At 43.7% G+C, this 14,010-nt stretch overlaps 1 protein-coding gene across 1 annotated transcript in view; it reads left to right on the forward strand.

The window, feature by feature from the left end:
• Nucleotides 1–14,010, forward strand: part of LOC123763578 (cadherin-AgCad1) — a 96,639-nt gene that overhangs the window by 25,187 nt on the left and 57,442 nt on the right. The window contains exons 13-16 of the mRNA XM_069309685.1: nt 3,009–3,166; nt 9,688–9,851; nt 13,098–13,263; nt 13,545–13,707. Coding sequence (XP_069165786.1) covers nt 3,009–3,166; nt 9,688–9,851; nt 13,098–13,263; nt 13,545–13,707 — 651 coding nt within the window. The remainder of the gene's footprint in view (nt 1–3,008; nt 3,167–9,687; nt 9,852–13,097; nt 13,264–13,544; nt 13,708–14,010) is intronic.

A 14,010-nucleotide genomic window follows, 5' to 3' on the forward strand; every position in this document is an offset into this window, starting at 1 on the left:
TATTTGTAATGAATTTTAAAAGAAGTTTACAATTCTTATATAGAGAGTATTGGAGTGTTCTTGTAGATTATTCTGTGTTACATTGGGAATAATTATATTTTTTTCCTCTTCACTCCAGTTGCATTATATACACACTCAAGCATTTGATTTTTCTCCCAGATGTTCCACTTTCCTGTAGAAACACTTACTCGGTTGTTGAATCTCACACGTGTTCCACTTTCCCGTAGAACACTCAAACAATTGTGCATCTCCACCAGTGCTACTCTCTCCTTCAGAAAGTCTTCAGTGCTGTAACCCGCCACTTTCTCTAGATCTGCAACTGTTTTACCTGGCAAGGAATGTACCCTCCCAAGCAACCCACCTAACCTATCGAGGCCGAGGCATAGAAAACGTCAGTGTTACGGTCCCTTAATGTTAACTTGATACGTCGAACTTTTAACGGATTGGGTTGTCCTGGCTTCGAACGCCGACCTTACAAGAAGCGAGGCCGTCGTTGTACTGACAAGCGATAGCCTCGCTTCCACATCACTATGACCATCCACATGTGCTGACCATTCACATGTGCTGACCATCCACATGTGCTGGCCATCCACATGTGCTGACCATCCACATGTGCTGACCATCCACATGTGCTGGTCATCCACATGTGCTGATCATCCACATGTGCTGGTCATCCTCATCACTAGTGGATGATCACTTACTATTTCGAAAAAAAAACCGTGTTAGAGGAGTCGAGTGTTTATGGAAATATAAATAAGAGGGGTCTCGACGGTAATACAGTCAGGTTCATTCTTGACCCACAATCAGGAATCCCGGGTTCGAATCGAAGGCGGGATAGGAATGGTCGAGCACGTTTCCTATCACCTGAGGCCCACTGTTAACCTAACAGTAAACAGATACCCGGGAGTCAGTCAATTGCTATGGGGGTTGTATCCTGGGGCGGGTCAGTAGTTCGTCCTTGGCGCAGGACCTCAATATAACTTATATATATAATTTACATATGTATATTTAATATATACCTGATGTTGGAAATTATCCAACACTTATACATCATTTTTGTATTATAATACATATTCCTTGTATTAACCATAGTAATTACTAATCTTACTAACTCGTAGATTAATTATATTCAATCTTTTCCTTCTACGCCAAATATTTTGCCGAATATTTGCATGCCTGGCGTGGGTGTGCCCAACATTTAGCATCGGGAAAGATAACGTCTACATTACAGAGGATTAAATTATATTCTCACTCCGTATAAGTATTCTTTTCATAGAAACATTAACTGACACTTTCTCAACAAGTGATCAGATAATCGCGTGTTATTAGCTAAAAGATCACTGTTTAACAACAATCTCCTGTTATCTTAGAGTTGACATGGAGTAACTAAATTCCCCATCCATTTTCATGCATTTTCGGCGACATGAAAACAGCTTCATGTTAATAATTATACGTCGAGGATGTCATTAATATTACCTTCCTCATAATATAGTCTAGTCTTAATGTCTCGCATGGTTGAGAAGTTATTAGGAGTATAATTCTCCGTTTCAACACATTGTGCCCTTTAGCATGCGCAGAGAAGAGTATGAGGAAGGAGAGAGTAGCGTCACCGACTTGCTTGGACGCCATATTAATTTTAGTACAGAGAGAAGCGACTGCAGCCGTCTTGCACGGAGTCTCTCGTGAAGAACGTCATATTATTCGCTCCTACATCTGTGACATCGGTGCCACATTATTTTAGCAAACAACAGCCGTGTCCTGGAACCAGTATAATTCCAATTCCGTAATCAACGTCCTTCGCGTAGCAGCTGAGGACGAAGGATTGGCACAGTTCTCTCCATCAACGGACACGCGGCTCGGCAACTATTATTTCCTTTTTATTTCATGTGATCACAGTAACATTTAGGCTAATTGTCGTTAGGACGTATATATAAAAACAAAACCCAGTACGTTTCCTCTCTAGTAGTTTCCGTAATTTATTTAGGAAATGATATTCATTATTTTTTGTAGAAGACTTCTACAGTGCCAGATATATCAATTATTTCTCGTGTGGAAGAATTCTGCAGTATTAGATATATCTTATTATTCATTACGTAGAAGAATTCTAGAGTGTAATAGTCTTTCAGCTCCAGAGTCCACGTCGAGCAAGGAGATAGGTTACACCACGATCACGTGGAGCGATTTACTTGATTCAACAAACCATCAGTGGAGCGTGGCAACCAATTTCACGTCTCTTATTATTTACAGCTAATCTGTTAACCTTTGTTTGTAGAATACTAACAAATTAGTTACATTAATGATCTATTGGGATCATATCAACTAACCCCTTATATTTGCTATAAATTATTTCACATTGCTATAGCCTATTGAGATGAATTTATGTCTAATTTATTATAGAACCATTTTGATTATATTCATATTTCATTTCTGGTGAAGAACCAGCACCAGATTATTAGTGATAGTGATTGATTTATTACTTAGCGCCTGTACCCCCCAATTTGGGTGAGTGAATTTAACTCATAATTGATTATAATATACAGTCCCTTTAATGCATTTACCACATTATTAATTATTACCATCCATAGGACACTAGTTCTTGGATTTAATTTCAACCCACTTGCTCTACTTAGTTTTCTACTTTTCACAAAAAGTGGTGGTCCTTCACAGCTATCGAAAGTAATGATTATTTCTATTAATAATTTGAGTCAGATTTTCCCACACCTGTAAAGCGAGAGAAACACGTTATTAATTATTAAGACGGTTATTTTGGTAAGAGGTTAATCGACTGATGTAATACCAACCTGAAACAAAAATGGAGAAAATATATTATTTTGAAACTAAACCAATTTCAGTTTCGAGCTCACAAGAAATATTTTATAGCATCTACTGGAAAATTTGTTAATAATAGGCTACTAAACATCACCTAGATGAAAGTATGAAATTCTAGTGAGTGCAGTTCAGAGGTGTATAACATTGGGAGATTTCTGATCTGAATCTATCATTTTCAGCCATCAAGGTCGGTTGAGGAGAACAGTGCCGCAGGAACCGCCGTTGGCACTGTCCAAGCAGAAGACAAAGATGCCAGTGCAGAGATCGTCTTCAATATTGACTATGAGAATTCAAAGGCATATAAGGACGACAGTCTCATTAGTATTGATATTAGTGGGTGAGTTTATATTTTAAATAGCACACACACACACACACACACACACACACACACACACACACACACACACACACACACACACACACACACACACACACACACACACACACACACACACACACACACACACACACACACACACACACACAGAAGGAGAGAGAGAGAGAAAGACCTGGGGGTTGATATCACGCCAGACCTGTCCCCTGAAGCTCATATCAAGAGGATAACATCAGCGGCATATGCCAGGTTGGCTAACATAAGAACGGCATTTAAAAACTTGTGTAAGGAATCTTTCAGACCATTATATACCATATATGTCATACCAATCCTGGAGTATGCGGCTCCAGCATGGAGTTCATATCTAGTCAAGCATAAGACTAAACTGGAAAAGGTTCAAAGGTTTGCCACCAGACTAGTACCCGAGCTGAGAGGTATGAGCTACGAGGAGAGACTACGGGAATTAAACCTCACTTTGTTGGAAGACAGAAGAGTTAGGGGGGACATGATCACCACATTCAAGATTCTCAAGGGAATCGACAGGGTAGATAAAGACAGGTTATTTAACGCAAGGGGCACATGCACTAGGGGATACAGGTGGAAACTGAGTGCCCAAATGAGCCACAGAGATATTAGAAAGAACTTTTTTAGTGTCAGAGTGGTTGACAAATGGAATGCATTAGGAAATGATGTGGTGGAGGCTGACTCCATACACAGTTTCAAGTGTAGATATGATAGAGCCCAGAAGGCTCAGGAACCTGTACACCTGTTGATTGAGGGTTGAGAGGCGGGACCAAAGAGCCAGAGCTCAACCCCCGCAAGCACAACTAGGTGAGTACACACACACACACACACACACACACACACACACACACACACACACACACACACACACACACACACACACACACACACACTTAAAGAGGTAAGGACGGAGGGAACTGACCAAAATGTTGAAAAGGTTTTCAGGCTTGGAAAGTACAACAAGAACAGAGACCGAATGATAAAGGTGGTATTCATGAGCGAAATCACGAAAGAGGAACTGTTAGCAAGGTAGAGCCATCTAGCAAATGTTCAGAAGTTCAAAAAAGTATTCCTGCAGAGGGATATGACAAGGGAAGAGAGAATGCAGGCAGCAGATGCGAGGAAGGAGCGCAGGGAGAGAGAAGGAAATCAGAGTACCACAACCTCGAACCCTACAATCCCAGAGGGGAGTGGGGAACCCTCCTCAAACAGTGCAACAGCCACAGGTAGTGGGGCACCACCTCCACATTCTACCCAACAGACACCCAACCTGCCCCATCCCCTGTCAGCCCCCCACTAAGTACCCACCTAGGGCACCCTTCCCCCACCCCCCCTCCTCCCACTCACCCCCCTCCCCAGGACCTCCCTTCTCCCCCATCCCCCAAGCCCTCCCTTCTCCCACATGCCTTCCCGTCTCTCCCACCCCCAAGCCCTCCATTCTCCCCCACCCCCCACTCTCCCCCACCCCACCTAAGTCTTCCCCTCTCCACCACTCCCCTAAACCCCCCCTTTTCCTCACCCACCTTAGCCCTCCTTTTCCCCCCACGCACCCCAAGCCCTCCCCCCTTTTCTCCCCCCATCTTCCCTATCCCCCAAAGTCTCTCCTCCCCCCATGCTCCCCCTCTCACCCCCCCAATCCTCCCCTCTCACTCTCCCCCCCCAACCCTGCCCCCTCTCACTCTCCCCCCTACCCTCCCCCTCTTACCCCCCCCTACCCTCCCCCTCTCCCCCCCCAAGCCCTCCCTCCTCCACCAGTCTCCCCGTACCAGATCCCCCCAGCTCACACTCATCCCAGATCCCACAGGCCCCCCCCCCCAGAGGAGAAGAAGAAGAAAGTCAGTTTCAAGGTGATGTACTTGAACATAGATGTGATCACAAGCAAGACAAGTGAACTAAGGGAAAGAGCACAAGAAGTGAACCCAGATGTAATCGGACTCACTGAAACAAAACTCTCTGGAATCATAACGAATGCCATGTTTCCCCAGGAGTACACAGTAATAAAGAAAGAGAGGGAAGGTAGGGGAGGAGGCGGAGTGGCCCTACTCATGAGAAAGGAATGGAGTTTTAAGGAGATGGCTATCCCGGGCTGTGAGGGGTTCAGAGACTACATAGCAGGCACCATGACAATGGGAGGACCAAGAATAGTAGTAGCAGTAATATACAACCCTCCACCAAATGACAGAAGACCCAGTCAAGAGTATGAAAACAACAACATGGCAGTTAACACTATAAATGAGAGGGCAGCCTCTGCTGCCTGTGGAAATAGATCCCACCTGCTCATCATAAGCGACTTCAATCACGGAAGGATTGACTGGGAGAACAAGGAACCACATGGAGGCGAGGATACGTGGAGAGCCAAACTATTGGAGGTGGTGACTAGAAACTTTTTAACCCAGCATGTCAGAGAACCCACAAGGATGAGAGGCAATGACGAACCAGCGAGACTCGACCTAGTCTTCACTCTGAACGACTCCGACATAAGAGAAATCGGTCTTGAGGACCCAGTAGGAATGAGAAACCACAGTGTACTGGTGTTTAGTTACCTGATTGAAGAAGGGTTATTGAACTCTAGGAGGGATACCGAAACCAAAAGGTTAGCATACCGAAAGGGAAACTATGAGGGGATAAGAAAATTCCTAACAGATATAGCATGGGAAACAGAGCTCAGGGGAAAGACGGCCCAAGATATCATGGACTACATCACGCAGAAGTGCAAGGACGCAGCAAACAAGTTTGTTCCCAGTCCAAAATGAAAACAGAGAAATGAAGATGAGAAACCCATGGTTTAATCAGAGATGTAGGCTAGCTAAGCAGCAAAGTAAAAGGGCATGGAGAAACTATAGGAATAACAGGACACTGGAGAGCAGAGAAAGATACCAGAATGCCAGGAATGAATATGTTAGGATGAGTAGAGAGGCAGAAAGATAATACGAAAATGACATCGCAAGCAAGGCAAAGACACAGCCCAAATTGTTGCATAGCCACATCAGGAGAAAAACAACAGGAAGTGTGTGAGGAACTGAATAAGAAATTCCAGGAGTTCTTCACCTTAGAACAAGGAGAAATTCCAGAGATAAGAGAGGGAATAGCTAACCAGGAACTACTGGAAGAGTTTGAGATTACCAGCGGGGAAGTAAGGAAGTGTTTACTAGAGTTGGATGTGATAAAGGCTATAGGCCCAGATGGAATCTCCCCTTGGATACTAAAGGAAGGAGCAAAAGAACTGTGCCTGCCACTCTCCATAGTGTATAACAAATCACTGGCAACAGGGTAACTGCAAGATATTTGGAAAGCAGCTAACGTAGTCCCGATATACAAAAAAAGGGATAGACAGGAGGCATTGAACTACAGGCCAGTGTCCCTAACCTGCATACCATGCAAGCTGATGGAGAAGATTGTACGAAGAAAGCTAGTGGAACATCTGGAGCGAAGGAACTTTGTAACACAGCATCAACATGGGTTCAGGGATGGCAGATCTTGCCTCACAGGGTTACTTGAATTCTATGACCAGGCAACAAAAATAAGGCAAGAAAGAGAAGGGTGGGCAGACTGTATATTTTTGGATTGTCAGAAAGCCTTTGATACAGTGCCACACAAGAAGCTAGTGAAAAAGCTGGAGATGCAGGTTAGAGTGAAAGGGAAGGTACTCCATTGGATAAAGAAGTACCTAAGCAACAGGAGACAACGAGTCTGTGTGAGCGATGAGGTCTCAGATTGGCGAGACGTTACAAGTGGAGTCCCGCAGGGGTCAGTCCTTAGACCTATACTGTTTCTGGTATATGTAAATGATCTCCCAGAGGGTATAGATTCGTTTCTCTCAATGTTTGCCGATGATGCAAAAATTATGAGGAGGATTGAAACAGAGGATGATAGTAGGAGGCTACAAGATGACCTAGACAGACTGAGTGAATGGTCTAACAAATGGCTGTTGAAGTTCAACCCGAGTAAATGCAAAGTAATGAAACTAAGCAGTGGAAACAGGAGGCCAGACACAGGATACAGAATAGGAGATGAAGTACTTAATGAAACAGACAGAGAGAAAGATCTAGGAGTTGATATCACACCAAACCTGTCTCCTGAAGCCCACATAAAAAGAATAACGTCTGCGGCATATGCGAGGCTGGCTAACATCAGAACAGCGTTAAGGAACCTGTGTAAGGAATCATTCAGAATCTTGTACACCACATATGTAAGACCAATCCTGGAGTATGCGGCCCCAGCATTTTCTTGGGTTAAACTCTAACAACCATTTGTTCGACCATTCCTGCCGTTTGTCCAGGTCTTCTTGAAGCCTCAAGCTGTCCTCCTTCTGTCTTAATCCTTCTCATAATTTTGACGTCGTTAGCAAACATTGAGAGGAATGAGTCTATTCCCTCTGGGAGATCATTTACGTATTTTACAACAGTGTACTCACCTATTTGTGTTTGCGGGGGTTGAGCTTTGGCTCTTTGGTCCCGCCTCTCAACTGTCAATCAACTGGTGTACAGATTCCTGAGCCTACTGGGCTCTATCACATTTACATTTCAAACTGTGTATGGAGTCAGCCTCCACCACATCTCTGCCTAATACATTCCACCTGTTAACTACCCTGACGCTGAAAAAGTTCTTTCTAACGTCCCTGTGGCTCATTTGGTTACTCAGTTTCCACCTGTGTCCCCTTGTTCGCGTACCGCCAGTGTTGAATAGTTTATCCTTGTCTACCCCTGTCAATTCCCCTGAGGATTTTGTAGGTAGTGATCATGTCTCTCCTCACTCTTCTGTCTTCCAGTGTCGTAAGGTGCATTTCCGGCATTCTTTCCTCGTAACTCATGCCTCTTAGTTCTGGGACCAATCTAGTGGCATACCTCTGAACTTTTTCCAGCTTCGTCTTGTGCTGGACAAGGTGCGGGCTCCATGCTGGGGGCCGCATACTCCAGGAATGGTCTTACGTATGTGGTGTACAAGATTCTAAACGATTCCTTACACAGGTTCCTGAAGGCTGTTCTGATGTTAGCCAGCCTCGCATATGCCGCAGACGTTATTCTTTTTATGTGGGCTTAAGGAGACAGGTTTGGTGTGATATCAATTCCTAGATCTTTCTCTCTTTCCGTTCCATTAAGTACTTCATCTCCTATTCTGTATCCTGTGTCTGGCCTCCTGTTTCCACCGCCTAGTTTCATTACTTTGCATTTACTCGGGTTAAACTTTAACAGCCATTTGTTGGATCATCATTCAGTCTGTCTAGGTCGCCCTGTAGCCTCCTACTATCATCCTCTGTTTCAATCCTCCTCATAATTTTTGCATCATGTTTGTGTGTGTTTGTGTGTGTGTGTGTGTGTGTGTGTGTGTGTGTGTGTGTGTGTGTGTGTGTGTGTGTGTGTGTGTGTGTGTGTGTGTGTGTGTGTGTGTATGTGTGTGGGGGGGGGGGAATAGTTCGTAATTAGTAGCAGTTGATTGATTGACAGTTGAGAGGCGGGCCGAAAGAGCAGAGCTCAACCCCCGCAAGCACAACTAGGTGAATACATAGAAATGTTTATCTGTCTGTCCAACGTTGGAGGCCAGACGCTTGGGGCTACATTCATCCAACCAAATTTTCCCAGTAAATGCTGTTGGGTACGTGCCCAACATGAGCAGGTCGGGTTTGTTATCAGTAAAGAAAGTGCTAAGTGACACTGTTCCTTTCAGCTGCTGGGCCCTAGTCTCTTTTAAATAATTAATCAACTGATATGATAAACATGTTTCCCCGTGTATTAGGACATATCAACGTATGAAATCGTTTGTGTGTGTGTGCAGTTTGATTCCACCCTTTGCTTTACAAGTGGCTCAACTCACTCATGAACCTCACATTGAAGGAACTCCATATATACACACACACATTATATATATATATATATATATATATATATATATATATATATATATATATATATATATATATATATATATATATATATATATGACAGTGTCAGATCACGGAGGAAAATTGAAACAGGAATTTCCTTAAGTACTTTCGTATATTAATATAATTAATTAATTAATTAATTTATATTAATATACGAAAGTACTTAAGGAAATTCCTGTTTCAATTTTCCTCCGTGGTCTGACACTGTCACATTTTTTATCACGTGTTTATTTTCGTGATACACACACACACACACACACACACACACATATATATATATATATATATATATATATATATATATATATATATATATATATATATATATATATATATATATATATATATATCGTTTAAGTATTAAGTTCTCACTGTATCTTGTACAGGGATGTGAAATTTATTTGTTAAACCTGTGGTTCACCTGGCTTAGTGTATAAGAATATTCGATCTTCCACAGAGTATTACAATATTACTAAACCTTCTGTGTTAGATCCTCTTCAGAATATTAGATCATCTTCAGAGTATTAGATTATACAGTATTTAATTGTCTCGTCCTCGACGCAGTTTTTCACTTTAAGTTTGAGAAAAGTTAATACAAAGAAAACATTTATTATTCCAGGTGGTTCAGCATAGCTACATTAAGCGACGGAAGCTCTCCCGGAGCCTACTCCGCAGAAATAAACATTTTCAAAGACTCACCTGACAGGGAAAAGGCAGACCGAGTCACTCTTCAACTTGTTGTTGTTGATAGCGGTACTCAGGTGAATGCAAACACCGCAACAGGTAAGGTTATAGTGTTTAATATGATTAAAGTGTTACTGATAATGATCATACGTGTAAGTGATGTTTTAAGAGCATATGTGGGGTGAGCCCCGGGGCAGGGAGCGGTGTGTGCTGGACTCCATGATATATAATTGTCTCGATAGGTTCAAGGTTCGATCCCAAGACGGGCTGACGAGAATCTGTTATACTCATACACACATACACAAAGACAGGTACATACAAATATACAGTTGTTCATTTAAAGGGAAGTTTCATGAACTAATATACTATGATGTGAATACATTAACTTTGAATGTGCTTGTATTACAGTTAATAAATCACAATGATTGGCGTTGTCAACCCATAGCCAATGGGTTCTGGGTTCGATTCCCGGGCAAGGCAGAGGCGTTTGGGTAGAGTTCCTTATGTCTGACGAATCTGTTCATCTAGTAATAAATAGGTACCATAGAAGTAGTTAACTGTTGTGGGTTGCATACTGCAGAATGATCCTGACTTCAACAACGTAAAACCACTTTAATTTTAACGACCAATAGGTAGAGAATGAGTTACAATAAAATAACAGAACAATTATTAAATTATTACCATTACGAATTATTATATTAAAATGGATGAAATTTATTTAATAATATAAGTAATGAGGTTTTCTCCCCGTCCTGGACCCGTATCAAGTCGCCACTCTCCTGTTATCATATACCCGGGATATATGATAACAGGAGGTTATATGATAACGTGTTGGTTTAGTGACTAATTATCTTGCTTCTCATGCACGACAGTACTCCCCCGTCTCCTCTGGACAGTGTCAGACTCCATCTTTCATACGTCAGTAACTCATCGTGGATGAGTTACTTTTACTCAGTTACTCATCCTCGTCTTCGTGCTGTCTTTATAAGCTAGTTTATAATGCCATTATCCTTCAACATGGTGATGTCGTCCATACTGGATGATTGATCGTTAATATCCACTAAACTGCATGACACTACTTCCCATAATATAATTTAACTTTAGAGTACCTGCTCTCGTCTTCTCACTGAGAGCACCTGGTCTCATCTTCATCACTGAGAGCACCTGGCCTCATCTTCATCACTGAGAGCACCTGGCCTCATCTTCATCACTGAGAGCACCTGGCCTCATCTTCATCACTGAGAGCACCTGGTCTCATCTTCATCACTGAGAGCACCTGGCCTCATCTTCATCACTGAGAGCACCTGGCCTCATCTTCATCACTGAGAGCACCTGGCCTCATCTTCATCACTGAGAGCACCTGGCCTCATCTTCATCACTGAGAGCACCTGGCCTCATCTTGATCACTGAGAGCACCTGGCCTCATCTTGATCACTGAGAGCACCTGGTCTCATCTTCATCACTGAGAGTACCTGGCCTCATCTTGATCACTGAGAGCACCTGGCTTCATCTTGATCACTGAGAGCACCTGGTCTCATCTTCATCACTGAGAGTACCTGGCCTCATCTTGATCACTAGGGAGCACCTGGCCTCATCTTGATCACTGAGAGCACCTGGTCTCATCTTCATCACTGAGAGCACCTGGCCTCATCTTCATCACTGAGAGCACCTGGCCTCATCTTCATCACTGAGAGCACCTGGCCTCATCTTCATCACTGAGAGCACCTGGCCTCATCTTCATCACTGAGAGCACCTGGCCTCATCTTCATCACTGAGAGCACCTGGCCTCATCTTCATCACTGAGAGCACCTGGTCTCATCTTCATCACTGAGAGCACCTGGCCTCATCTTCATCACTGAGAGCACCTGGCCTCATCTTCATCACTGAGAGCACCTGGCCTCATCTTCATCACTGAGAGCACCTGGTCTCATCTTCATCATTGAGAGTACCTGGCCTTATCTTGATCACTGAGAGTACCTGGCCTCATCTTCATCACTGAGAGTACCTGGCCTCATCTTCATCACCGAGAGCACCTGGCCTCATCTTCATCACTGAGAGCACCTGGTCTCATCTTGATCACTGAGAGCACCTGGCCTCATCTTCATCACTGAGAGCACCTGGTCTCATCTTCATCACTGAGAGTACCTGGCCTCATCTTCATCACTGAGAGCACCTGTCCTCATCTTCATCACTAAGAGCACCTGGTCTCATCTTCATCACTGAGAGTACCTGGCCTCATCTTCATCACTGAGAGCACCTGGCCTCATCTTCATCACTGAGAGCACCTGGCCTCATCTTCATCACTGAGAGCGCCTGGTCTCATCTTTATCACTGAGAGTACCTGGTCTCATCTTCATCACTGAGAGCACCTGGCCTCATCTTCATCACTGAGAGCACCTGGCCTCATCTTCATCACTGAGAGCACCTGGTCTCATCTTCATCACTGAGAGCACCTGGCCTTATCTTCATCACTGAGAGCACCTGGTCTCATCTTGATCACTGAGAGTACCTGGCCTCATCTTCATCACTGAGAGCACCTGGCCTCATCTTCATCACTGAGAGTACCTGGCCTCATCTTCATCACTGAGAGCACCTGGCCTCATCTTCATCACTGAGAGCACCTGGCCTCATCTTCATCACTGAGAGCACCTGGCCTCATCTTCATCACTGAGAGCACCTGGTCTCATCTTCATCACTGAGAGCACCTGGTCTCATCTTGATCACTGAGAGCACCTGGTCTCATCTTGATCACTGAGATTACCTGGCCTCATCTTCATCACTGAGAGCACCTGGTCTCATCTTCATCACTGAGAGTACCTGGTCTCATCTTCATCACTGAGAGCACCTGGCCTCATCTTGATCACTGAGAGCACCTGGTCTCATCTTCATCACTGAGAGCACCTGGCCTCATCTTGATCACTGAGAGCACCTGGTCTCATCTTCATCACTGAGAGCACCTGGCCTCATCTTGATCACTGAGAGCACCTGGTCTCATCTTCATCACTGAGAGCACCTGGCCTCATCTTCATCACTGAGAGCACCTGGCCTCATCTTGATCACTGAGAGCACCTGGTCTCATCTTCATCACTGAGAGCACCTGGCCTCATCTTCATCACTGAGAGCACCTGGCCTCATCTTGATCACTGAGAGCACCTGGCCTCATCTTGATCACTGAGAGCACCTGGCCTCATCTTCATCACTGAGAGCACCTGGCCTCATCTTCATCACTGAGAGCACCTGGCCTCATCTTCATCACTGAGAGCACCTGGCCTCATCTTCATCACTGAGAGCACCTACCTCATCACCCTCACTAACATCAGCACCTCTCCTCCTCTTCCTCTACAGGTTCTATGGACATCACAATTCTGGACGTGAATGACTCGCCTCCAGAATTCATAGCCAATAATTATGACCAGATATCTGTGAAGGAAAACTCAGTTGGGAACACAATAGTTGCGACGATCAAAGCAAAGGACCCGGATGTAAACGACAACGTCACGTTTTCTATAATGTGAGGATTGATTTATTTTGTCTTAACTCCTTACGAAACTTGTACATCTTTCCTGGATCATGGCGGCTTTGTTTACATTCATCAGATAGTTTATTAGGTCTAAGTACTACGAGGTTGTTTATAGCTGCCACGAATAAGGAAAGATGTAAAGGTTTCGTAAGTAATTGTATAAACTCTAGGCGAATCTTGGCCATTTTTCAGTATATCACTCAGAGTTGTGACTGAACATATGCACGATTTATCTCAAATTATTTATTTATTTATTTATTACGTAATTTCAGGGATCAACCCATGTTTTATCTGGGTGACGTTGATGGTTCAAGCGGCGTGTTCCAGGTGGACCTCCTGGTCAGGGAGGACGCACATATTGACAGAGAGACTTTGGAGTTCTCTGATGTCTTGGTGACCATCATGGACTCTGCCGAACACCCCAACTATCTTTCTGTAAGGAAGATTGTGTAGTGTGTGTGTGTGTGTGTGTGTGTGTGTGTGTGTGTGTGTGTGTGTGTGTGTGTGTGTGTGTGTGTGTGTGTTGACGGCTCATTGACTCATTTGAGTTTCCTGATTATTTAAATTATTTAAATTTAAATAATGAGGGGCCAGATTCACGAAAGCACTTACGCAAGCACTTACGAACGTGTACATCTTTCCTCAATCTTTGACGGCTTTGGTTACATTTATTAAACAGTTTACTAGCAAGAAAACTTGCCAATCAACTGTTGTTATTGTTATAAACAGCCACCTGGT

This window comes from Procambarus clarkii, chromosome 1 (assembly GCF_040958095.1).
Source record: "Procambarus clarkii isolate CNS0578487 chromosome 1, FALCON_Pclarkii_2.0, whole genome shotgun sequence".
In the NCBI taxonomy this organism is placed as follows: domain Eukaryota; kingdom Metazoa; phylum Arthropoda; class Malacostraca; order Decapoda; family Cambaridae; genus Procambarus; species Procambarus clarkii.